This window comes from Hyposmocoma kahamanoa, unplaced genomic scaffold (assembly GCF_003589595.1).
Source record: "Hyposmocoma kahamanoa isolate Upper Pololo Valley unplaced genomic scaffold, ASM358959v1 86, whole genome shotgun sequence".
Classification (NCBI taxonomy): Eukaryota; Metazoa; Arthropoda; class Insecta; order Lepidoptera; family Cosmopterigidae; genus Hyposmocoma; species Hyposmocoma kahamanoa.
The window spans coordinates 18,236,432-18,261,433 of NW_020654289.1; the positions used below are offsets into that span (position 1 = coordinate 18,236,432).

Below are 25,002 nucleotides of genomic sequence, written 5' to 3' on the forward strand. Positions count from 1 at the left end.
CGGGGACCTCTGCGTGGCAGTCCGGTATGGTAACCGTTCGGCCACGAGGGGTGTTAATCTAGTGCAGGATATTGGTTACTTGAAATGATATCATCCAAAATACCGATTATTATAATCTCTTAATATATGAAACGCACGCTTGAGATGCGCCTCGAAACCCGAGTGACTTTTCAGCCGATACGTGGATAAAACCGGATTAGGGGCCTGTTCATTGTTACGGGCCTAAATTTACCAGACATTAGGCGAGATCTGGTGTTTCCGGCTAATCTAGGATACGAATGTTCTTAAATTGCTTTTGATCTGGGTATTCCATGGCGATTGTTACTCTTTCACAGGTGGACCGTGTGTTCAAGCACGCCTTACGCGAATTCAAAGACAACTTAGTAGCGACATACAGCGTGGTCGAAACAAGAGGGTCAGCCCTCAAATACAAAGATCTTATCGGGAACTTTCTTCACGTCATGGAGACAGTGTGTGCTAGGGAGGGCTCGACCCTCTCAATTACTATGGGAGTGAATGCTTTTAGAGGGTTCATGGACGAGTTTATGAGTCAACATGAAACAGATAAAGCCAGGACAAAGAGGAAAAAGGATAAGAAACGAAAAGTGAGTTATGTTGCTGCCACTTACAAATTTAGTAATCTTTATGACTTTTTTAAAAGCTTTTTATTAAGTTGTACGGCGCAGATTATATAAAAAACAATTATTTAAAATTATTGTTATTAATTTTGGTGACACTTATCGTCAAAATTAGTAACAAATTTTTTTGAGGTTCAGCATTATATATAGAACTAAGAAAAACAATTCTTTTTGAAGGTTGACGACCCAATTCAATTCAAAAATCACACATTCATCCTGTCGATGATTAATATCCCGACCGAGTGCGAGGTCTGCAAGACCTTCTTCATGTGGCCCATCGAGCGCTCGCTCATCTGTCAATCCTGCAAGCTTGTATCGCACAAGAAATGTTATACAAAGGTATGTTTATAATTATTACATCTGCACTACAATTTTATCAAATTACTTTTTTTTACAATATCAAGTAACGAGACGAACAAGTAGTGCGCCTGATGGTAAACTACACGCCTGTACATAAAAGTATCAGTCTCACTCAGAGCTTTAAATCGCAAAGATCTGAGGGGCACTGCCAATGCGCCTGTCATCCTGAGATATAAGTTGACAAGTCCCATGTGCCTGTACTTTCACCAGATGCTGATATTAGTGCTTGGCGACATAAATAGGTAAGATGGCAGTACTTTCCTGTACGAACTCCACAAGAGGCTCTACTGCAACTAGGTCCCATGTGGCCGAGCGGCCTAGACGCCTGAGTCGTTGTCGCTAGCGAGCGCGTGAAATGTTATTTCTTGTTGTGACATCTATTGGTACTATTAATAATTTGCCATACAAAATTGTTATAATCTGATTTTTTTTAAGATGGAGTGAAATGACAGGTCGTTGCGCAAAAGTGTTGCCCGCTTGCAAGTAGCTAGACATCGCAATCGATAAATATTCTATCGACTTCGACTGAGTATTGGTTACATTTATGCAATAAATAGCCAAACTTGTGACATTTGAATCATCATCGGCCTATTAGTCGTCTAACTGCTGGGCACGTGTTCATTTGAATTGTCAATTACATACATACACTGCATTTAGAACTAAGTCTATTAAAAAAATACAAAGAAGAGACATATTTTCAGTTTTATCTTAATTCATTATACATTCAGCCTGTTCTTAATAAAATATATATGAATAAAAATTTATTTCCATACTAGTGGGCCAAAATAAGAACAATGAAGGCAATGACGCAATTAGTAGTCATTGGAATGGTTCATTCATTCATTCACAATTCAGACATTTTTGGCAAAAGTTTACCTTCTTTCACAATCTATTGATAAAACTGTCGACAACACGTATATGACTATTTAAATTTTTATTAATACTGAGAACCCTGCAAATGTCACTTTACTCCGTCTTCAAAAACGGCATTACTACATGACATTGGCGAAATTCTACAAGAGAAGCCAGAAACTTAAAAATTGAAATGACTTTAAATATACAACTGTCACTTTAAATTCAATGAATAAGGTCCTGGTAAACCAGTCTGATACTTAAAACCGGAGTAAATCAAAATAATAACATTTTGCTCAATTCTCCTACATTCCTAATCTGTAAATGCTTATGACACGTATTTCGTTCTCTAGAAGCTCACCGCCTGTAAGTGTCCTTCGATCGTCTAGATAATGTCTGTTGCTCCTCTTTTAAGGTGGCAACTCAATGCAGAAAGGACAGCTCGCGACCAGCAGCGGCTATTGTAGGCGTAGTGGATGCTGGAGGCCGAGAAGAGATCGGCGTCGTTAACCGAGGACAAGTAAGAGGACATTTCTATAAAGATATAATTAATTAGCCGCATATTGAGATAGCTTGAAAAAACAATGCACAAGGCAATGTCGGATTCTGCTCCACCATTAAAATTTGTAATTAATGTACGAATGTAACTTAAATCTTATTCAAAGTTCTGATTTTTTTCAAATGTGTTTTAAATTATCAGGTTTTCGGCGTTCCGCTAAGCGAGCTACCTACAGGAGACAGCAATATTCCTATTGTGGTAGACCGTCTTATAACTACGATAGAAATGACTGGGCTGTATACAGAGGGATTGTACAGGAAAAGTGGACTTAGTTCAAAGGTAAATCGCCTTAAAATATCCTCTGTTCATATACTGGTGTTAGGTCGACTTCTGGTAGGATTAATTTAGGAAACAAAGAAATAATAACAATGTGCCAGACAACTACGCCAATGGCCTGGTCTCAAACTAGGGAAGTCCCTGTATTTTGAGTACCAGAGCAAAGGAATTCACTCTGGAGCACATACCAGAGCAAAGCTCATTTCCTACATTGGTCCTATCGGGAACCCAACCCCGGACCTCCGCATCCAATGCCCACAGTATGAACCGTTAGGCTACCGGGGTCGTCGCTCTAAAATTCCTTCTGGGTTTTCTGAATAGTGTCCCCGAAGTTACTCTGGTGCTCATATTACTGGGAATTTCCTAGTTTGACCAAGTCACTTGTGTGATTGACTGCTACTTTGTTATTTAGAAGAATTGTAAACCATTCACGAAGTCAACGACAAACAGGTGCGTGAACTTCGGCGCCTACTAGACGAGCGACCGGAAGAAGGCGTGGAGCGCCTCGACTCGTACGCAGTGCACGTGAGAGCTTCCGTACTGAAAGGATTTTTCCGCGAACTGCCCGAGCCACTGCTCACGTTTGACCTTTACGACGACTTCATTCTGGCTGCGGAAATCACGGATCCACAGGTATTTTGTTAACTAGTCAGTGTATATAAAACCACCTAGGTGGGTGTCACTGACGGATATCCATCGCAAAGCAGCACTGTGTTCCAAATTGAAGCACAGGGAGAGCCAATGCAATCACAGGAACAGGAGACTACAAATCTTAGGTCTGTCTCATTAACAGTGATCGGAATTGTGGGAGTTCATCCATATACGAACGTTTTCTTAGTAAGGACATACCCATTTCGTTATCAATGCGTATAAAAATTTATTTTTTACTGTTTATTTTATTATGTTTATTTTCTAAACAGTCCAAAGTATAGGTTGTCGCATGTTTCATTTTTAAATGGCTAACGTATTTAAATACATAAGTACCTATAGAAACACAACTACAATATTATATTTTTGAGACAATAATTTGTCACCAATTGTACTCAAATTTCAATAAATAATACGCATCAAATATCAGTTCCGAGAAGTCCCGGGATTTTTAGAAGGAAATGTCCACGTTATCTTTAGTGTAGCTAAATTAACTCCTTCCGATCACTGGCCATTACGGAAACTTCTCTATGTATCAGAAATATGTAATAATAATATAGGTGGTGGTTACCAGTTCGCACAAAGTTAACCATAGACATGTCGGTTTAAATACCCCACAAAGGACTCGTTTCTTAATCTAAGTTACTGATCCCGCCCCACTTGTTCTTGTTCTGATTAACGTGTATAATAAAGTTATATACTATGAGTAATCCAAGCAAAATTAACCAAAAACGTAATGTAATAAGCAATGGTCGGAATGTTCCAAATGAATAGATAAATGTCTACATGATTATAGATACAAGTAGTGATTAAAATCACCAAATGTTAATTAATAACTTTATTCGAATTCCGGATTTCCTGAAATAGTTTTACTGCATCGTAAGATAAAACTATTCATTTAAAAAACTGAAGTTGGATTTTAAAATAATTCTAGTGGCACATTAGTTGAAACAAGCTTTTGCTTATAGCTCATAATAATGTTTACTTTTGTGAAACATGTTTTTTTACAATTACTTTAAGATCCAACTTCAGATTCCTAGGTCAGTAGTTTTATCTTACAATACAGTAAAACTATTTCTGAAGAATCATAATTAATTAATGGTTTTAATCACTCTTTGTCACTCCTTATAAACGTTTATCTACTTATTTGGAACTCCCTATTCCAACCATGTAATAAAATAATAACAAACACCTACATGGCATACACAATAGAGGTATCAAATTGTCAACATCCGAAATTAAAATGGCTTAATACTAACTGGATATTTCATTTCTGCAGGAAAGAGTATCGAGCATATTCACTATTCTCAAGAAGCTGCCTAAGCCAAACTTCGATCTAGTCGAAAGACTCATATTCCATCTTGCCAGAGTCGCGCTCGGGGAAGACCACAACAGGTAACAAGTTATCATTTAAGACAAGTAAATTGATTTTATCTCGTAGATTTCTGCATCGCAGTTTTGTGTGTCGACCCTTACTCTATTAATTTTAGGGAGTTTACCGTTTGATCTTGTTCACCCATATTCGTGTTCGAAAATACGTAACAAGTTGTTGTTAATAGGATGGGCCCGAATGCATTGGCGATCGTGTTCGCGCCGTGCATCCTGCGCACGCACAAAGTGCAGCCCGCACAGGATTCGCTGCACGACATCGCGCGACAGACCGCCTGTCTCGAGGCCATCCTAGTCGACAAGATGCGCACGGTAAAATATCACTTCATTTAACACAAAATACCGAATGGTACTCCTTACAGAATTTTCCGCACCAATTCATTTCCTCTCTCTACGCTGAACCGCAAGTATCTCTCTTAGCTTCTCTGTTCCCATCCCTCTCCAATAAAACCGCGCTGTTCAATCTTTCATTTGATTGATCTCACGCGTTGACGACGTGCGTTACATATTATTTATTAATATAATAATTATTATGTTTATATATATAATAGGTGCGCGGCATGCTGCAAGACATTGCGACCTTGGAAAGCGCATGTCACAGCGCCAGCAGCCGGCTGGTGTCCTTACGCTCATCACAGGCGCCACAGCCCGAGGAGCAGACGTTGCAGAGTCATCTGGTAGTCTTGCAAAGGGAGAAGGCCGCGCTCACCTGTAACCTGCCTTCGCTCATCAGGTAACACGTTTGCTCAATCGAACATCATTATCACGTGTGTAACAGCAAAATCTTTTCTCCCAAACATCGAGTATGTAACCAGAAATAGAGACGAAATAAGGGCCATACATTCTTGGTAACTCATCAGTGATACATGACTTATAAACTGACATGTGTGTACGTCTCCGTGTATTCCAAAAAATATTCTGTATTTATTGTAATAAAGATAATATCTCTAACAATGGCGTGCTGTTCAATTCGGTGGTGTGGGAAAAACAGCACCACATCTAATTACAAAACAAACGGAATTACATTTCATCGGTAATTAAATATTAATATGTAATTTTTAAATTTTCGCCATTATAGCATAGCTCAAGTATAACATAGTGAAGACACCCATCAATTATTATTCCAAAATATTTATGCGTCATGCTTCCAGCTAATGCAATTCCCATTACGTCATCTCATTCTATTTTTTTTTGTTTTGTTACTAGTGTTGCACAGAAAAAAACCATATTATGTATCGATATTTGCAAGTATAATTATTACTGTATAGTGATTTATGTTGTGTATTTATTCTATGTTGAGTGTGTGCGTTATTTAAACAATCGTAAAGTAAAAAGAAATCTACATTTAACGTCGTCGTAGTTAAATATTGAGCCATGAGTATAATGTATCGATTTTATAAGTATGTCAGATTATGCACAAGAAACACTTACTATTACGTAACAGATTGTAAAATTGTAGGAATGATTTCGCAGATGACAGAGTTTATAGAGAATCGTTCATTGTTATTGCTCAGGAAAATTGTTTTTGTTTGAGAGTACATTTATATATTGTGCAATCTTCATAAAGCTATTCAATTAAATCTTAAAACTAATAGTGTAGTTGCGATACCTAAATTAATTAAATATGTACCTGTATTTTTAGGTATCTAGTTTTTGCATATTAAATGTCGTTTAGCCTTTAAACGATTGTTTAACTAAACATGGCAGCTTTTCCCTTGTCCCTCACCTGGCTCAAATCTATTTTAGTTATTTTTATTTCATTGCATAATAAAATCGAAATAAAAAAAAATAAATTAAAAAACACGGCTGCCCTGTGCTCTTACAAAGGAAACTATAAATTTATTATTATTTATATATTTTTTTGTTTGCTGTCATTACAAAATTGTGTGTTTTGACATTTTTTGATACCCAATGCCACGCTCACTCGGAATGACTATGGATTCTAACAATACTACACAATTCGAAATCGGTTAAAACATTCAGAAGTTACAGAGGAATCAATAAACGATATTTCCTTACATATATTCACCATGAAAACATTACGCTCCTTTGTTCTTTTTCGTTTCTTTTTTGTTTTGTGTGCACATTCGTGTCAAAAGCAGGTAAGGTATAACCCTTACCTGCTTTTGACACTTTTTTATAATGCCATATAGATATGTATATATACTATATATATATATATGTATATATATATATATATTATAATGTTTCTTGACTGTCGATGTCGATAATATAATATTTGCTTTGCCCAACTCTAATGTATATTTCGAATTCCGGCTGGCCAATCGGAGCGCAGTTGCTGCAATATCTAGAAAACTTTAGATGATCCGTCCAAGGAACCTACTTGTCCTTAAAATCTCAAGATGTCATCATGTGTATGTTTGTTTTATTTAAATAATATCATCATTGCCTTTGCCTAATACATAGTTTCCCCAAGTGGGCGCTGAAGAGTCCAAGGGGGACGGTAGGGGTACCCTCGGAAGCAATTGGCGGACGTTGACGCTGTCCAGGGCATGCTACCGCATATAAATTATTTTCGTTGTTTTTTTTAACTTATTATCAAAAATACGTGTTTGTTTTTCCTGGTGGCGGGCGTTGAAATTTTTATGGCCTAATATCACTTTTTACCAAAAAAAGTATCCATTTTCAATTTGTGCTTAGGGCAACATCGGACGACGACCTCCTATCAACAACGGATCACGACGGCGAATTCGGTAGTCAAGACGACCTCAGCGCCGGCGCAGCCTCGCTGCGCTCACAGCGGCTATTGCAAAGACAGCTATCCTCCGACGACCCCATCATGGTCTAACACCGCGACGCTGTAGATATATATGGTCATTGTTACCCATCGAAAGCGAAATAACTCCGCTGATGCTCTGGTGAATGACTTTGACGTCTCTACAGCACTAGTTTTATTACAACACAGATGCAATAAAACACTACACATAATAAATACAAAAGGTACATCAAATCTATGAATATTTATATCAGCACTGGTAGCACATTGGCAGCGAATGACAAGTTTAATACTATACTGATTTGAATTAATGAGCACGACCTGTCATTTTTTTAACAACAAATAATATTTAAAGAAATTTAGAGACGTTGATCGCGTACCAACGGCTTTGTGACTACTAGTGCTGTATGTGAAAATGGAAAATTGTCCTAGAGGATACCTATTATGCCAAAAATGATAGATCTAATCGTTAAAAACGTAAATACTGATAGATCTAAGCCTGGATATACTTCTTGCCATTATAAATTATATGCGAGAACCCGGATGTACTAAATGAGATTATTTTTTATTATTAAGGACATCTATGAATTATGTCACACGCGGTTGTGTAAGCTTGTAGGAGACAAAAAAAAAACCCAAAATTTTGAGACAGTACTTATTTGTTGTTCAAATTTAAAAAATGTTTAATTGGAATGTACAAACACTAAAAGTTCATTTTCAAAGGACGTAAATAGCAAAAAGTTTTTAGATATTACAGGAGTATCGTCTTCTCAAATCTTCTCGTGTGCCTTTAAAAGGTATAAAATTGTGACCTAAATCGTAGATGGTTCCCGAAGTTAATCAGTAACAGATTGTAATCTTCAGTGCTGTTATATTGTCGTACTTAGAGTTAGTAATGAGCTTATTCCATAGTGTACTGAGCCCTCACGCCCCAAGAAAGTACCTATCGGTCTTTGTGTCCAAATACTTAAGTGTATAATGAATGAACAAGACCAGGGTTTCACGACGTTTTATGCTAGATCAGATTCCCAAAATGATTTAAACGAATTTTGTTGATAGTGATGTTCGAGTCTTAACAGTTCCTCACATTTATATTTTATTTTGGAATCGAATAACATTACGATTAGACAAAGATATTTTATTAGATAGAGATATTTTATGCCAGTTTTCTAACATCGCTGATTCTAAGCTGGCGCGTAGTGGAATGCAGCCTGACCGGTGTTGAATTGGCGTCGTGAAGTCCGAGCCTTATTGATAAAATATTTTTCGTACATGGGATTTATATCACCCACGCACTGACATTATATTTTATGACATATTTTCTCTCTGTACATATGTAAATCTTGTGATTATTATTAGCTGTATGATTTCTTTAAGGTTACTGTTTTACTATGTGTTCCAAGTTGCCTTTTCGTTGACGAATTGTACACGTTATAAAATGACATGGCGATTGTGATTTTTTATTTTCGACATAGGTAGTAAGCATTAAAAGATTTTATTGGAGTCACTAAATTGTTAATGAATTGGATCATTCCAAAAGCATTTTATTAGTAAAATAATTACCATTTTTATTGATAATTTTTGTATAATTTTTTCTTACCTATAAGTTGCGTTTTAAAAAACCTATTATACGATATTTAATTAGTGTTTATTATCAAAACTTTTCACTAAACAGAAGCATCATCCTATTTACTTCGTATTTTATAGTTTGTAAAATAATTTAAACCTTGCTTTTTATGCACCAATGACTATTTTTTTTATTTATATATATTATAAGCTCACAACTTTTCCATAATACATGTAATTACCATGACACAAAATTTTAGTTTTCCATCCGGTTTTCAATCCGGTTGCCATACAATTAATATCAAAGCAATATTTTAATAAAACTTTCCTATATTTGCTTTCATATTCTCAAAGACTGTCTATTGATAAGCTATTGAATTTATTGTTAAGTCACAAATCTTTTTCTCCGCTTTATAGTTTTTAATGATTTACTATTCAGACAACGAATATCTCTGTGAAATCTTATTTAATGACGTTTGTACAGCGCAGAAAGCAGATTTTTTACATTTACAGCTCAATTTATTTAAGTTCTTGGTTTTTATCGAACTACATTTTATTTACAAAATAAACGTTAAGCCAGAAAACAATGTTTGAATCTCACAAGGAATGCTATTGCAAATAGTGGCTATTTTTCGTCTAACTTTTTAAAAGATGATGTTCCTTTATTCTTATGAAATTAATAACTTATTGGGAAATAAAATGCGCATCGAGGTGCCGAACAAATCCAATGTCTATATCTATGTACTTATAGAACACTGTTGACTTCTCTTTCATTGGGGTTGTGTCGCAGTATAGGTAGCGACAAATACCTTGACCATAGTAGATACGGAGCGAGTTTGAATAAAAGTAAACGCAAATTATTTTGCATTGTTCCTGCCGAAAATTATTAGGTAAGGCATTGCGAGCGCGCTCCACATAGACGAATTTTAATTCTGTTATGGAACTAATGAATCAAACTCGAATGACATTTTGTACATACAATCTATTATAGAAACTTATGTCTAGGGTGTGATTTGTTAGGTTAGTTGTAAGTAAAGTCTCACAATTAAAAGGGCTTAAATATCTCTTAATTTTAGGCAACGAAAGTGTCCCAACTTTAAGCTAGTTTTCAAAACAAACTCGTGAGACAATTACATGCTACCCCGCGTATACAGTTTCTGCAATACAAATACGAAGATGCTGATGATTTTATTCGACTCCCCGTAGGCTTAGTCGCAATAGAGCCACTGAACTCGCTCCTTATTTATCTGTCGTCAAGTCATTTGCCGCAACCAACAATCTACTGTATTTTCTGTGCCTTCAAATAGTTTGCTTTCAGCAGTCCATGTCTATGAAAGTTTAGATGTTACTGTTGTCGTTTACATATGTTAGAACCTTATTATATTATTGTTAGAGTCAAACACATAATATTTAGACTACGAAACGTGTTTTCGAAGTTGTTTTGTATAGTTACTATAGTACTATGTATACTGTTTCTATGCCCCATCAGTAAACATACTCATAATCATAACTTTAGTTCTATGTAAAGAGTAATTGTGCAATGTGGCTACATGTAGGATGTAACGACACTTTAGAAGTGTATGTAGATAACCGCGAGTTCCATTTAAGTACGATTATGTAAATAATTTAGTTATACAATTTTAGCCGATATCCCATATTGCGTTTATGTATTAAGAACGCTTTTAATCTGTGAGTAGTCCCTATGTTGACAATTCCCTTTTGGTGCCTCTATGTGAATTTAAAATTTGTATTGTTTGTTTTATAAAATCTAAACTTGATTTTCTTTTCTTAAGATTTAAGATTTAGTAAATTCTTGTCGATGTAGTAAAGGCCATACAGTCCTATGCAAAGCTTTTTCTTTGATCTATCTTTATCTAAAGTGGCCTTTTTATTCTTTTATCTTCTATAAAATAGCAAACTTTTATAGATGTGTACTTAAAATTATTCTAAATTCACTGTTAGCGTTGTTTACACGTGTTTATTTTGATGACATAGCCAGTTTTTTACCATGTCAGTGGAGAGTACTTCTAGTTGAACATTGTAAGCTTAAGTTAACATGATATTACTGGGATATTTCCAATATTGTTTGTCAAACTTGTAGTTATATTCTCTAAGGACCAACACTATGTCGTTTACATTTATATTCCTGTATGTTATTTGACTGTGAAGTTTCTCCTACATGTTAATCATTAATGAATCTTGTAATATATTAATAACATGTATATTGTTCAACTTATTTTTAGGACTCCTATATTGTGTCAATATAATGAAATGTAACCAAAACATTATACTGTATACAAACTATAAAAAAAATAAACAATTGCTGTGGAAATTTACTTTGTTTTATTAATGAAATGCATATCAATTTTACAAACGACACCAATGCTTTGTAGTAGGCCTAACATGGTTGGCATAATCAAGTGTCAGTCTGTGTATCCTCATTAGACTTTTGCTGCCAAGGTAGAAGACCAAGTGGGCAAGTAGACCAGTTGAAAGTATTTGATGCCAACTGCCAAATACCGTGTGCTATTCGTCCAGTATTGTTATCGCCATTTATTTCAATGTCCTCATATATCTGACAGTCTGAATCATTGTCATCATCTATTGAATGCTCTTGTGCCTTTTTCAAATCATCAACTGTATAAATTTTGGAAGCCACTGAAGAAAGAGTCTTTGGACTAGAAATCAATTTAGCAAGTTTACATATTTTTTCTGTTGTAACTTTTGGCAAATGTGGCTCAATTAAATTAAGAAGCTCTCTGACAAAATATATTAAATTTAAATTATAACGGGATATAATAGGCCTTATAAAATTCAAGTCCATTAGTTCCCTAGGAACAGGTTTTTGTAAATCAAGTAACAGGCCATTAACTTTCTCATTTGGAAACCAGTGGTGGAACAATAGCTTAAGATCCTTTCTCTTCTTGCTTTCAAAGTCGTTTTTGTTTATTCTGAAAAATAAAACTTATGTAATTAAAATAAATGTTTCATTCAGACATATGGTCAATAAAGCTATTGCTAAAAATATTCTTTTGAATGTTGTATATTTTGATTATGACCTATGACAAAAAGTTTAAATAGTCAAATAATACTGACTTTTTAATTTTATCTATAAAATATTTGGATTTTCTCAATGCTGCTAAAATCTCAGACACCCAGAGGGCAGCCAGACGACTTCTATCTTTGTCAGAATTGGAATATTCAGATATCTTGATTAGCTCCATTAGGAAATCTAACAACAGATCATTTGAATGCAGAAATGTCAACATAAACTCAAAGCATTGCACATATGGCCTATTCAACTGATTCTTGTGATAGAATTCATTGTTGCCCATTGCATTTAGTAATTCCATAGAAAGAAATAAAGAATCTTCTCCAAGCAGTGCTTTATTCACATATGTCACAGCATTTGCAGTTCTTAACATCTTTTTTGACTGCAAATTGATTGCGTTAACTAAGGACATAATAGACACAGTCTTTAAGTTGGACAGATCTATTTTATCCCCAAATAGATCTCTTACATCATTCACAATAGATTCCCTCATTGTGACATCAGGTATTTCTGATAAATTCTTTATTTTACATCGTGAATGTGTGCAAATGCTTAGAGAGATGCAGTAGTTCATCAATACAGCAATTTTATTTTCGTCATTGACATTCGTTTCTTTTTGTCCTGCTACATAGTCTTTTATGCACATTTTGTGTTTCTCCCAGTAAAATTTTTGTAGCCAATCCAGACTAATTGAACAGGCATCTCTGAGGATCTCAATGGATGGTAGATTACTACTATGGGCCGTGTTATGTCTCATATCAATTATCCAGTCGGGAACACCCAAGTTTTTCGCTGCCTGATACAAACTGGAGCCCCGCGCGGTTTCTGTATCAAGCATGTGATTTACAAAACGCATAATCGCTGACGAATACGCCAAACGGAGTAACTGCTCGTTGATAGCATCGCCGGAAATTTTCGCGTCTTGAATATATACTTCTAGTAAAGTTAACGTAGATTCTACGCCCGAAGGTAATGATGGACATCTAGCTTTCCATACCAATAACTGCTTTAGCGCCTCTTGTTTAGTTTCGAAGGTCGAATTTGGTGAATAAATTAATTCATATACTTTGAGCCACTCCGCGCTGTTGAACCAAGGAACTATGTGATAATATTCACTCATTTCTAACAGGTTTTTTGAGAAATAAAACAAAACACCGTCATCTAAACATAACCTCTCCAAGTCTCCACTGAGTCTCCACGTTCTGTTAATTGAGTTAATTCTGTTTGATTCACGTTTGATTGATAGGATTGACAGTGACAGTGACATATATATTTTTTAATATTAGTGGCTTTGCATTCGCATTTAGCTATTGAAAGGGTTTTGAAAGCAGAATTTCAGTTTATGGAAGAGGTATGGAATTTGGATGAAAAAGGATTGGGAAGGTGGGTAGCTATCGATATACATATTAAAGCTTGATATTATTATTTTCAGTAAGGGATAAACTCTTGAATCAAGCGGTAGACTGTTGGATTCATAGCTTTATGGGTACCTATATACTAATTCCATGATTGAATTAATTTTCCGAAAAATTTCATATAATATTTAGTCGAAATTTTTCATTTTGTAAAGATATTTTTTAGAAAAATAAATATTTTTCCGAATGTTTTTCCTATATTTACCCGTATTTGACAATTGACATCTGTCAAAGGTTGAAGAACAAAAACAATGGAGCGTTAGAAATATCTATTTGCCTAAAAGTTGGTAGTGTTGAAAAAAGATAGAAAATAAATAAAGAAGTGTGAAAAAAAGATTTCGAAAATCATCTATAATATCGATATCCCTATTAATAGTATCGATACTATCGATAGTATATAGCATAAAAATAGCGATAATATTGAATACTTGCAATACTATCGATAGTATTGATAATGACTATCGCATAAATAATCGACATTATCGATAATATCGATACTATCGATCATGACTATCGCATAAATAATCAATACTATTGATATTATCGATATGGCTTTGCGCAATCGAAAGTCGTGTATAACGCAATAATATTGTTTATACATATATTTATAGGCTACGTACTCTGTAACTGGTACTATGTACTGTACTACTATACCGAGGTAGTGACGACAGAATTATTGATTTTTTTTTACATGTACTTAAATACAGCTATATGTCGCTTACACGAACAGAACAGTCCAAAGTACAAAGTGCCAAGCTTGATGTTCTCTTGACTGTACCTACTTTTTGCTGTCGTTAATTTAGTAATATTAAAGTAGAAAATTCAAAAGCTTACTTTCGAACTACCACAACACTGCGGAAAATTGAATTACAATTTCAACATAATTTCACAAGACAATGTTAGCTATTATGCGTTTATAATGTACTTGATGTTGCCGGACTGCCGCTCAGAGGTCCCAATTTCGATTCCCGGGCTGCGAGAAATATTTGTATGGCCTACATTTATTTCTCACATGAGTTTGGATGTAATTTGTGGTTGTCTATGTGTGTGTGTCCTTGGCACCCGCGATACTGGGTTTCCCTAGTGTTGTTGAGTTATACATTATTATTATTATTATCGGTAGCCGGTTGGGGGGCCGGCTGGGGGACCGGTTGTGGAGCCGGTTGGGGGGCCCAGATTGAAAATTGATTAATTGTAGATATACACGATTAACGATTGATCAATTGTTAGTTGCGAGAACCGCAATTCTGTTTCGCAATTGACAATTAATTAATTGTCAATCTTTAATTGTCCGAACAATTAAATTTTGCCTAACACTGGGGTTGGGTAATTTTCCGCGAAAAATTTCAATTATTGGAAATTTTCCACATTTTTTTAAAAAAATTGGAAAAATATATTTCGAAGGCTCATATTATGTTCTACGTTTAGTATAGTCTACGACTATCTTTTGAAATTTTATTTGGCGTGAATTATATTAATCCTAAGCTAAGAGCTGTGGTTCTCGAGATTTAAAAATGGTGCCGCCGGAATAAGCTTATTTTAGCGTGGACAGTGAAACACCTTAATACCTTCAAAATGGCGTAACGACTAAATCTAGTTTTTTACGACTAGAACCGACTAAATCACGACTTTTTTAGTGTAATCAGATCTAAGCTAGGTGTTGTGGTTCTCGAAATTGACAAATGGTGCCGCTAAAATAAGCTTATTCCAACGTGGACAGTGAAACACCCTATAAGTTATAAAACTTTTGAACGGCGGACCGACTAAATCTAGTTTTTTTCCTCTAGAACCGACTAAATAGGGACTTTTTTCTGGCTAGTCAAATTTCCAAAACTCGATCAGGTCACGCTGGAATAAGGCACACAAACTTAAGAGTTATACTCTTGTCGGTGGAGCGTCTTCCAGTATCTCTCTTATAAGCCAGCTTGACCTTATATGACACGACACCGGCCTTTTCCTTTATTCGGTCTATGTAACTGCGCCTAGGTCGACCTCTTTATTTTTTCAACTGAGGATAAATATATATAGCCAATGCTATGGCTATAAGGAGTGGCGAGCGAAGCAAACTCCAAAAATTATGTCCACTTTTAACAGTACGGGAACGGCCACTGCCTATAACATGATGAAAAACAGTTGCTATGATAATGTGAGCCAGGGAAGCAAGTCTGGACATCAGTCGTTTTAAAGAATACTAAATAACAAGAATACAATTTAAATTATATTTATTGATTGAAGTGTTACAAATAAACTATGAAATATTCATAGGGAAATTAAATTATAGTGAGCCTATTTACTACATAGTCAACTATTAAAATTTTCGTTTGTTGATTGGCGTTGGCTCGAGCCCTGAAGCCGCCTCTGAGGGGAGCCAGCAAATCGCACAGGAAAAGGGTAGATGGAGGTAATTAAAAAAGTTGATATAAGAATTACATTTTTATTAAAAAATGATTCCAAAGCAGGTTCTTAATATAGTTCGCAAACAATCAAACCACCAGTGACCTTGTAAGCAAAGAAATTACAAGAGCGAACATGTAAATAGTTGAAACTAATTGATGCAAGAAGTTACTGGAATTGGCGATGTGACTTCGACCGATATATCAGGGAATGTAAAATGTGATTTAGCAAATTTCAGCCAGAAAGTAAAAATAACTTAAGTTTGGTTCAAGTAAGCAAGTAATATTGTTGTAACATAGAGGTGGCAATGTCGTGTACCCACCCATCCAGATAGTTTTTATTTGTATAGAAAAAGATGCGAAACGTCTACAATATGTCGAAAGGAGAAAACAGATTTGCTCAATTTTTGATGTTGAGGGTGTGCCTTATTTAATAATAATATTATATAATATAACAATTTATATTATAATAAATATGAATATAAATTCCACACACACAATTCCACCCACAAAAAATACGTTGTCGATCGTCTGTCGCTTACACGTTTACTCGATTTTCCAAAATATCGAGTAAATCTATAGGCACCTTAAAATGATTGGAGCGGATGTCCCTTACCATAAGGTGATGAAAATTGCTCTCTAACTAAAATTTCCTGTTATGTTTCTTATTGTATTATTTTGAAATTCGAGATCATCGAGTTCAACTGTCATACATTCCACATATTACAGTAATTTGCAAATGATACGACCTTTAGCCGTTACCTTTGGCATTGATGCAATTACAGAATATTTTTTTTAATGTAGGGCATGACCACATTCCCACCTGATATTAAGCGACATGTGGCAGACGTCCTTTGTTATGCGTTTATCTGTCTACATGCCTATTCACTCTAGCCTTAAACAGATTTAAATTGTAGTTTTCGGAAAAACCAAAAACTGGCGGCAGTGTATTCAATTTTTTTGAGGAAGGATGAAAAAATATTGAGTTCTTAGGTTATACACATAGGTAATGACACAATTTTTTCAGATCTAAATAGCGCAGATTTGCTTTTTCAAACAAACCAATATTTCGGGCTCTTTACAGGTCCCATGGTCACGGCTTTACTCCATATCCCACGCACCGAAACTTCGACCGAAAACCCAATTTAGATCCGAAAAAATTGCCTTATGCTAGAAAAAATATTTAAAAAAAAAGATATGACGCAAAGTGCTTCATGAAATATCGTTTATTCCAACTATTATCTGTACCATACTAAACAAAAATCAAGTGCAAAATTATAGTGAACTATTCGAGAGCAAAATACGACATTCCTACAAGCCTCGCATTCAGTATGGTCAAGATAAAATTGCGACACGTAAACGCAATTCAACTGCTTGCGAACCACACAATCAAGTTTAAATGCACATTTTAACTAGGGCCTCGGACACAGACGACAATCAAAAAGCAAGTAAAAACACAGTTTAAAAGAGTAACCAAAATAAGAAATAACAATATGATCATGGGCGGATCGGAATTAGAAGCTTTAAGTCATGATTTCGGTAACAAATTGAAGTTTTGATTTTCATCAATACTGTAATCTCTTTTTCCAAGTGAGTGATACAATATCGTCTTCAACTAAAACAGTACCAAACGGCAGTGCTCTCGTGTAACGGAACTACTTTGTCACTACACATGTAAAGGAACATTACGAAATAACTACGCTTTCCGATATAAAAGAGTAATCTTAGTATGTACCATAATAAATATCTATCAATATATATTCTCGATCAACAAATATAATTTAATATAGGCAATAATACGAATTTTTAAATCTATTAACATTATCACATTATGAGTTTCCGACGACATTATGCCGTCTTTAATAAATTTATGGTTCGTTTGTAATTCTTTAAGTATTTACAAACTCGATCTTATATTGTACAATTCGTCTTTTTAAGAAAGATAACTACGATAATGGAGATGCAGTCCGTTTGTTCACAGAGCGGTCGGGCCGGCGGGGCGCGGCTACTCTACAAGTCTTAGGAATAAGTACAAAAGCGAGAGGGTCCGCCGACTGGGCCGATTGGGCTGGGGCCTCAATCGCGGCGGACCCAGAGATCGTGGTCGCCAACCGCACGGCCCGAACGCCCAGACGTGCATCACTTACAACGTAAACCGTATACCAACGGGTACTGGACGACGGCTCGAACACCATTAGGGTGCAACGTCAATGCAGACGCGGCAGTGCCTGTGTTTGCGCCGTAGCGACATCCAACCGAAAGGAGACCGACGCTGCTCATAATTCCACGGAACCCAGGTCCTGCTTTGGGGCTCGTGGCGACGGAGGCGAAGGCGGTGATGGCGGCGAGGTTTCGAACGCTGGAGGCGTAGCAGGCCGCTGTTGGAATTTTCCCGGCAGAGCTGCCAGTGCGGAGACTGCCGCGTCCATATGCGGGATACGTTTCATGATCTTGCCCGAGGTAATCAGCCGGCCGAAGCCCTCCTGGTGCGCGAATGCATAACCGGACCGCACCGACCTGCTGGGGAACAAAATGCTTTATTCAAGCACCGTTAAATACCACCACCAAATTATGAAACTAACACAAATTATTGCTAAAATACTAGAATGGAATATATGCAATTGTAAGTGACATGCGATCCGAAAACCATAGCGTCATTACCAATTGCGAAAACCTAAGAATATATTCCATATAATATAATATGGCACAGGTTTTGTTTTCTTTTCGTAGCTTGACCGTCATAAACTCGACAATTATTCTCGTTCACGGGCTAGGTGCATGGTCATCAAAAAGCACCCGCAACCCGCAACCAAAGCGGCACAGCCGGAGGGTACGCACCGTCGCGCGCGCTTGGTGGAGGGCGTGCGCGGCTGCGGGTGCGCGGCGCGGCGGCGCAGCGACGCGCGCAGGCGCTCGGCCAGCGTCGGCCGCATCCACGAACACGCCAGCCGCCACGACACCACCGGCAGCATCAGGATTATCATCTGCGTGCATTCAATGATTCTTGTCATTAGGGCACCTAGTAGCAGTGGAGTTTGTGACAGAACTCGTCCAGGGAATTACTGCGTTTCGGTATTGAACTAAGGGTACTGGTGAAATCACACACACAAGGGACTTGTCAACTTGTCCCAGAGTGACGGATTTAGCGACAGTGCCCCTCAGATCTTTGCGAATTAAAGCTCGGACTGGAACTGCTATGGACAGGCGTGTCGCTTACCACCAGGTCCTTGCCATTACAAAAAAAAAACCTAACTTGAATGAGCCAATAGTAATTATAGGATTCACTTGGTGCCGTCTAATCTCTTTCTGACGACATTTACCAACTATTGAGTAACATTAATCTTCTTTTGAATGGCTAATAATATTTATCTATACTCTGTGACTGCTAATTCACGTAATACAAAGTCTTATCGAGTGACAATATAGGAAAATACTAACCGTGAGCACAGCAGTAAACCAAAACGTAGCCTGCGTAAGCGCAACTGTGAGCGATCCGACATAGGGGCCGCCGATCACGTAGTTATAGAAGTAATCTAACACGAAGTAGGAAACGAGGGAGCCCCAGATCGTGATATGGTTGAACACCGTCCAGTACGTCGTGTCGAGTGCAATCTGAACGCAGAGAAAAGCAAAATAAGAATTAGTCAGCAGCAGATCGTGGTAAATTCAACAAGTATTGAATCAAAGTTAAAGACGATGTGGTGTCTAGGATAGAATTGGGAATGTTGCGAATTTGGTCATATGGAAAGAATGGATGTTATGAATATCACATGACACAAATCAATAAAGCGGACACAGATAAAAAGTCAAGAAAAGGTCGACCTCGTTGTACAACATCCTCAGCCAGATTTAAGTTGTATTTATAAAAGGATTTTCAAAAGTACTAAGAATAAAAGGGCGTGTATTGCAAGATTTTTCGTGAATAAAAAAATCTTATGATTATGAATACAAAGATCAAATACACAGAACAATTTTCATCGACGTGGGAATTGAACCGAGGTCCATGCTGCACCGTAGCATTGCTTGAGATTGCTTGACCAAGTCGTCGAAATTCTCTTATGTGTTGTCGCCACTAGCGGCATCTAGTGAGAGATTTTTGAATGACCTTTTCACCGCAGCCGATACCTTTACCATAATCATAACAAGACTAGTGGAGTTATTTAACAAAAAATACGCCCTTCCCATCGGTGTAGGCTGAGAAACACAGCTTTCCACTTGCTACGATCCTCATATCTTTCACCTCATCAACATGCATCAATGTCTAAATCAGGAAATAAAGCAGCTAATACTCACTTGTGTAGTATTGTCAATAATTAGTATAGTAGCAACTACGCTGCCTAATAGCATGTGGTCGGACAGGATCTTGCCGTCCGGCGCCAGACCATCTTTGTAAGTACCTGTCAATACACAATAAAGATTCATTCAGAATTATTCTTGTAATCACAATATCAAACCGAAACAGTGTAAGTACGTTTACGTTACGCTTAAAATTAGTTCATAAAACTGATAAAGTATAATCGTTTTTCTTTAAGAATAATAGATCAGCAATTGTAAGTTTGTCAAGTTTTAATCATGACACTTTTTTATTTGTTTTTATTTTATGCACTTTAGGAAAATTCACGGTCTAATTATACAATTATAGATATACTTAAATGTGAGTAATTAAATACGCATTTCCACATTTAGCAAACAACATAAAATGTTTACACAATTGCTTACAATACTAAAGAGAAAAAAAATATTTAAAAAATGCAATTACGCATTAGTACGCAGAGAGTTGACCCTAATTCTAATCACACTAAGAATTAATATGTCATTCTACAGGCTGCAGCAAAGAAATGCGAGTATATTTTATTGATATTTGAGTAATTTGTGGAGCTATTTTTTTTTAATTATCTTAAAAAATAAATGGCTCCACATGCTAAATGTCTGAAATCTAACAAAAATTTGTATGTGGAAGGAATACTTTATTTCGTCATGAATACTTTATTATTCCTGAACGAAGGACTACTTTTCTCAGTAGGTAACATCACCTCTATACGAATAGATGTAGCATATAATTTTGGTGGAAAAAAATTAGTAAAAAAATTTAGAAAAATAATGTTGCGAAATGGTGTGAATAATTTGTGTTGTAGGTGTACATATATAGTCGGGTCTTTGTGTTACTTTGACTTACCATATGGTATAAGGAACAGCACGAGTGACGTAAAACATCCATGCAAAGTGGACTTAATGAACTCGGTCTTATTGAAGAGCTGGCTTGTGTGTCCCGGGGCGTACAGCTTCGGGAATTGCAATGACGTCGCGTCGGACACGTCCTGCTCGAACACGCCGAGGGCGAGGACCGGCAGAGACGTGTAGAACAGGTTGTACACCGAGATAAACATCTCGTCGAATACCGTCTGAAAATCGAAATTAAGTATGAAGAAAAAGTTCATTTTAGTAAATTAATATTTTCAATAAATTTAAAAAATCATAAGAGTTTTACTGCGGTAAAAGTTGGGTATAAAATTTGCTGACGTCATGGGTTTTACTGCAATTATACAAGTTACCATTATTAAACGGAAAACTACCGTGAGAATGACTCTCATTAACTCTCGTTAACTAAACTGCCTGATAACTCACGTATTCAAGTCGAATTATTGACCCTGACAGCCCGATCATTCAGTACGGGTGTGTAGGATTACACACTGCTCAGCAAATGCTGTATATACTCAGAAATACTAAACACTTCGCAATTCGGTAAATTCACCCTCAGTTACGGTAGTTGTATACGGGAGTTGTCTGGTAGTTTAGAAAGTTATCATTATTTTATTTTATTGCTATTGCTAACCGTTTTTATCAAATAAGTAAAAACATTAGAAACGACAGAAGAAGTATTAAACAGTTTGTCCGACATTGGACATGATTTTGGTCAACCTGCATTAATTAGTACAGATTAAACAATCAACTGTAAAAGAAAATGTAAAAAAGATTACACCCACCTGTGCACTAAATCCACAGAAGAACGCGAACCAAAAATGGCAGACGGTAAAAGCGAAGTTCTTATAGAAGAAGTATCGCAGGAATTTGCACATGCGGTAGTAGGACCACCGGCCGTGGACAAGTAGCAACCGCTGTAGGAACCGGAATTGTGCTATCGAGTAGTCCGATGATAGTACTGCTTGCATGCCTTCTTGCCCTGATATACCTACGCCTATGTGTGCCGCTGGAAAAATTACAGTTACATATTAGAGCCGTTTTCTTGCCAAGCAGATTTTACGTAGTTATTTTATACAGAGTGAATATTGCAATATTTATTCATTGAATATCATGACGTTTTACTACCATTATATTGATATATTTTTAGTGCATATTCTCTCTCTTAGACGGTTACTTCATTTCTTTCCTATTGCCACGAAAATTGCGCTTGCCCAAACTCTTCTTCTTCCAATTCTGGATTATGCTGATGGCTGCTATCTGGATTTAACCGAAGAACAGGTCAACAAGCTCGAACGTCTACAAGACTTTTGCATCCGTTTCATTTATGGTTTGAGGAAATTTGATCATGTTTCCATTTACCGCAAGGAGCTGAAGTGGTTACCCATTAGATTTCGCCGGAATGCACATATTCTTAATCTCCTTTACTGCATCTTATTCATTCCTCACACATCACCTTATCTTAAGGAGTGATTTGAATTCGCCCATCAATATAACCCCCGACTTCTGCGCTCATCTTCAACTCTCCAACTTAAGATGCCATTGCTTACCTCCCAGTATTACGACAAGTCCTTTACTGTTCAGGGTATTCGTTAGTGGAACACTTTACCTTTGTTTATTCAACAAGCGAAATCATTGAATATATTAAAAAATATGGTAAAAGAACACTACCTAACTTTAGTGTGACTTGAACTGCTTATGTATTTTTATGTTTTGAAATTATGTTTTAGAAATTTTATATCTATGGGTGTAAGAATATATAGTAGTCTACGATATATATATTGGTTTTATTATTTATAAATATATCGCACATGACGACTAACATAGTATTATCTCAAAAAATGGCTTTATGTTATATTAATATTACCTATTTAGTTTCAAAGCGACAGTGTTGGTCTGTCACTTTGAAATTAAATCGTGTATGAATGACACGTCATTATAGTGAAATTTTGCAGATAAATTATTAATATAACGCAATTTGAGGTAAAATATAATATAACGCAATTTTTGAGATAATACTATGTTAGTTGTCAAGTGCGATATGTATATTTGCATTTAATTATTGATTTTTATCTATTGATTAGTAATTCATCATATTCCGTCTTTTTCCTGTGAATTATATAATTACTTCCATCCATAGGTTGTCTGGCAGAAATCGCTTAAAGCGATAAGACCGCTCATTGTAACACAGCTTATTTTTAATTTAATTGTACTTGTTTCCTTTTTTGGTGTACAATAAAGAATTTTTGTAATGTATTGTATTTTTCATTAGTTATTATTGTTGTACATAAGTTTAACAACACAAAAAAACACCTTCGATCTGAATAAGCTCGAACCAGCGTCTCTTGCCATGCCGGGGCCACCGAATTGTAAGAATTTACCAGCTGAGTACAACTGAGAGTCTCGATCGATTTCTCTGTGTTATTCGATCTTTGTGATTATCAATAATAATAACCAAACAGAGAGAATATTTTTTATTACAAGATCATTTAAGTAGTTGTAGTAAGTGACATCCATGATTATTTTATACCAACCTGGATCCATCCGCCATGACAATAAGAAAACATACAAAATCTGCGACGCAGTTGCGGTCGATAACAAGCAAGTCGAGTCAAAAACGCGGGTGAAACACTTGTCTTACCAGAAAAATGACCTACCATTAACCAGGAGGAATAAATTTCTTATGGTTAATGAATTTAACGATAGTGATACACTTATAGTATATTTCAAAGCATGACGTTAATAAACTTTTCCAAACTGGTTTAATTTGTAGCTCAATATACCGTAATCTGGTAATCATAGTAAAGACGTTGTATAACGTGAGGTTAGCTTATCGATGTAAGGATGGTGGTATTGCCTAGTCTGTCTTTTTTGAAGACGGAGTAAAATGAAAGTTCATTGCGTAAAAGTGTTGCGAGCAACTAGTGATTGTAGTCTATAAAATATTCTATCGACTATCAACTGAATATTGGTCACACGTATAACGCGCACACGCGCACACACTCATAGCCCCGCACTAGGTAAACTCTGAGGCGCGGGTGCCATGGACACACATAGACAACGACAAATTACACCCAAACTCACGAGAGAAATAAATGTAGGCCATACAAATATTTTTCCTGACCCGGGAATCGAACCCAGGACCTCTGGATGGCAGTCCGGCATGGCAACCGTTCGGCCAGAGGCAGTATGGAATAAAAACCCAAACTTGTTTCATTTCCTCGACCCAATATTCACCAAATTACTGAGCACAAGTTCATTTGAATTAATTGTCAATTTTTGTATGTTCATACATAACATATACACTGTATTTAGAACATGTTTAAGAAAAATACAACGAGGAGATATATTTTAAAGTTTTTCATTTTAATTCAATATAGATAATCAAATCCGGCTATTCTGGTTAAAATGTAAATGAACAAAAGTTGATCTCGCTACTATTAGGCCAACTGCCAAAATAAGATTAAAGAGGGCAATAACGCAATTAGTAATCATTAGTTTTTCATTTCAGTCATTTTTGACAAAATCTTATCTTCTTTTATAATGTATCGATAAAACTATCGACAACAACTACATAATAATTTTATGAAAACTGCAACCCTACAAATTTTACTCCGTGTTCAAGAGACAGACTATAGCTTATCCCCTATAATCATTTGTACTATAGAATCTCACCCTTAATCATCGAGACATCATTAGCTCCGTCGCCGATGGCCAGAGTGACGGCCTTCCGGCTCTTCTTTATGAGTTCTACCACCATCGCTTTTTGCAACGGCGTCACGCGACAGCAGATTACCGACCGGCACTGCAGCACCACGTCTAAGAACCTGAGAACATTGCATCATAGGTTCTTGTAAGAGTACGTGAACGTATTTTATTCTCATCCTCAAATCGCAAAGACCTGAGGGGCACTGCCAC

The 25,002-nt window shown here is 36.3% G+C and overlaps 3 protein-coding genes across 9 annotated transcripts in view; 1 reads left to right on the forward strand and 2 right to left on the reverse strand.

Annotated features, from left to right (window-relative positions):
• Nucleotides 1–11,292, forward strand: part of LOC113234947 (unconventional myosin-IXa-like) — a 42,320-nt gene extending 31,028 nt beyond the window's left edge. For 3 of the 4 annotated variants that reach the window (XM_026470467.1, XM_026470466.1, XM_026470468.1), the window contains 9 exons: nucleotides 336–605; nucleotides 816–977; nucleotides 2,266–2,370; nucleotides 2,551–2,688; nucleotides 3,136–3,318; nucleotides 4,613–4,728; nucleotides 4,893–5,034; nucleotides 5,274–5,455; nucleotides 7,384–11,292. In XM_026470467.1, coding sequence (XP_026326252.1) covers nucleotides 336–605; nucleotides 816–977; nucleotides 2,266–2,370; nucleotides 2,551–2,688; nucleotides 3,136–3,318; nucleotides 4,613–4,728; nucleotides 4,893–5,034; nucleotides 5,274–5,455; nucleotides 7,384–7,531 — 1,446 coding nt within the window. In that variant the 3' untranslated portion in view covers nucleotides 7,532–11,292. The remainder of the gene's footprint in view (nucleotides 1–335; nucleotides 606–815; nucleotides 978–2,265; nucleotides 2,371–2,550; nucleotides 2,689–3,135; nucleotides 3,319–4,612; nucleotides 4,729–4,892; nucleotides 5,035–5,273; nucleotides 5,456–7,383) is intronic. The other variant, XM_026470469.1, reaches the window with a different exon arrangement.
• Nucleotides 11,293–11,352: 60 nt separating this feature from the next.
• On the reverse strand, nucleotides 11,353–13,197 carry LOC113234951. The gene is made up of 2 exons (XM_026470478.1): nucleotides 12,122–13,197; nucleotides 11,353–11,976 (listed from the first exon to the last, which is right to left on the reverse strand). The coding sequence occupies exons 1-2, from the start codon at nucleotides 13,195–13,197 to the stop codon at nucleotides 11,442–11,444; spliced, it is 1,611 nt and encodes a 536-aa protein (XP_026326263.1). The 3' UTR covers nucleotides 11,353–11,441.
• A 3,191-nt stretch (nucleotides 13,198–16,388) lies between these two features.
• The window catches only part of LOC113234949 (probable phospholipid-transporting ATPase IM), a 132,695-nt gene continuing 124,081 nt past the window's right edge, over nucleotides 16,389–25,002 (reverse strand). For 3 of the 4 annotated variants that reach the window (XM_026470476.1, XM_026470473.1, XM_026470474.1), the window contains 7 exons: nucleotides 24,760–24,911; nucleotides 21,870–22,093; nucleotides 21,062–21,287; nucleotides 20,179–20,282; nucleotides 19,324–19,497; nucleotides 18,724–18,869; nucleotides 16,389–18,405 (listed from right to left, as the gene is read on the reverse strand). In XM_026470476.1, coding sequence (XP_026326261.1) covers nucleotides 18,162–18,405; nucleotides 18,724–18,869; nucleotides 19,324–19,497; nucleotides 20,179–20,282; nucleotides 21,062–21,287; nucleotides 21,870–22,093; nucleotides 24,760–24,911 — 1,270 coding nt within the window. In that variant the 3' untranslated portion in view covers nucleotides 16,389–18,161. The remainder of the gene's footprint in view (nucleotides 18,406–18,723; nucleotides 18,870–19,323; nucleotides 19,498–20,178; nucleotides 20,283–21,061; nucleotides 21,288–21,869; nucleotides 22,094–24,759; nucleotides 24,912–25,002) is intronic. The other variant, XM_026470475.1, reaches the window with a different exon arrangement.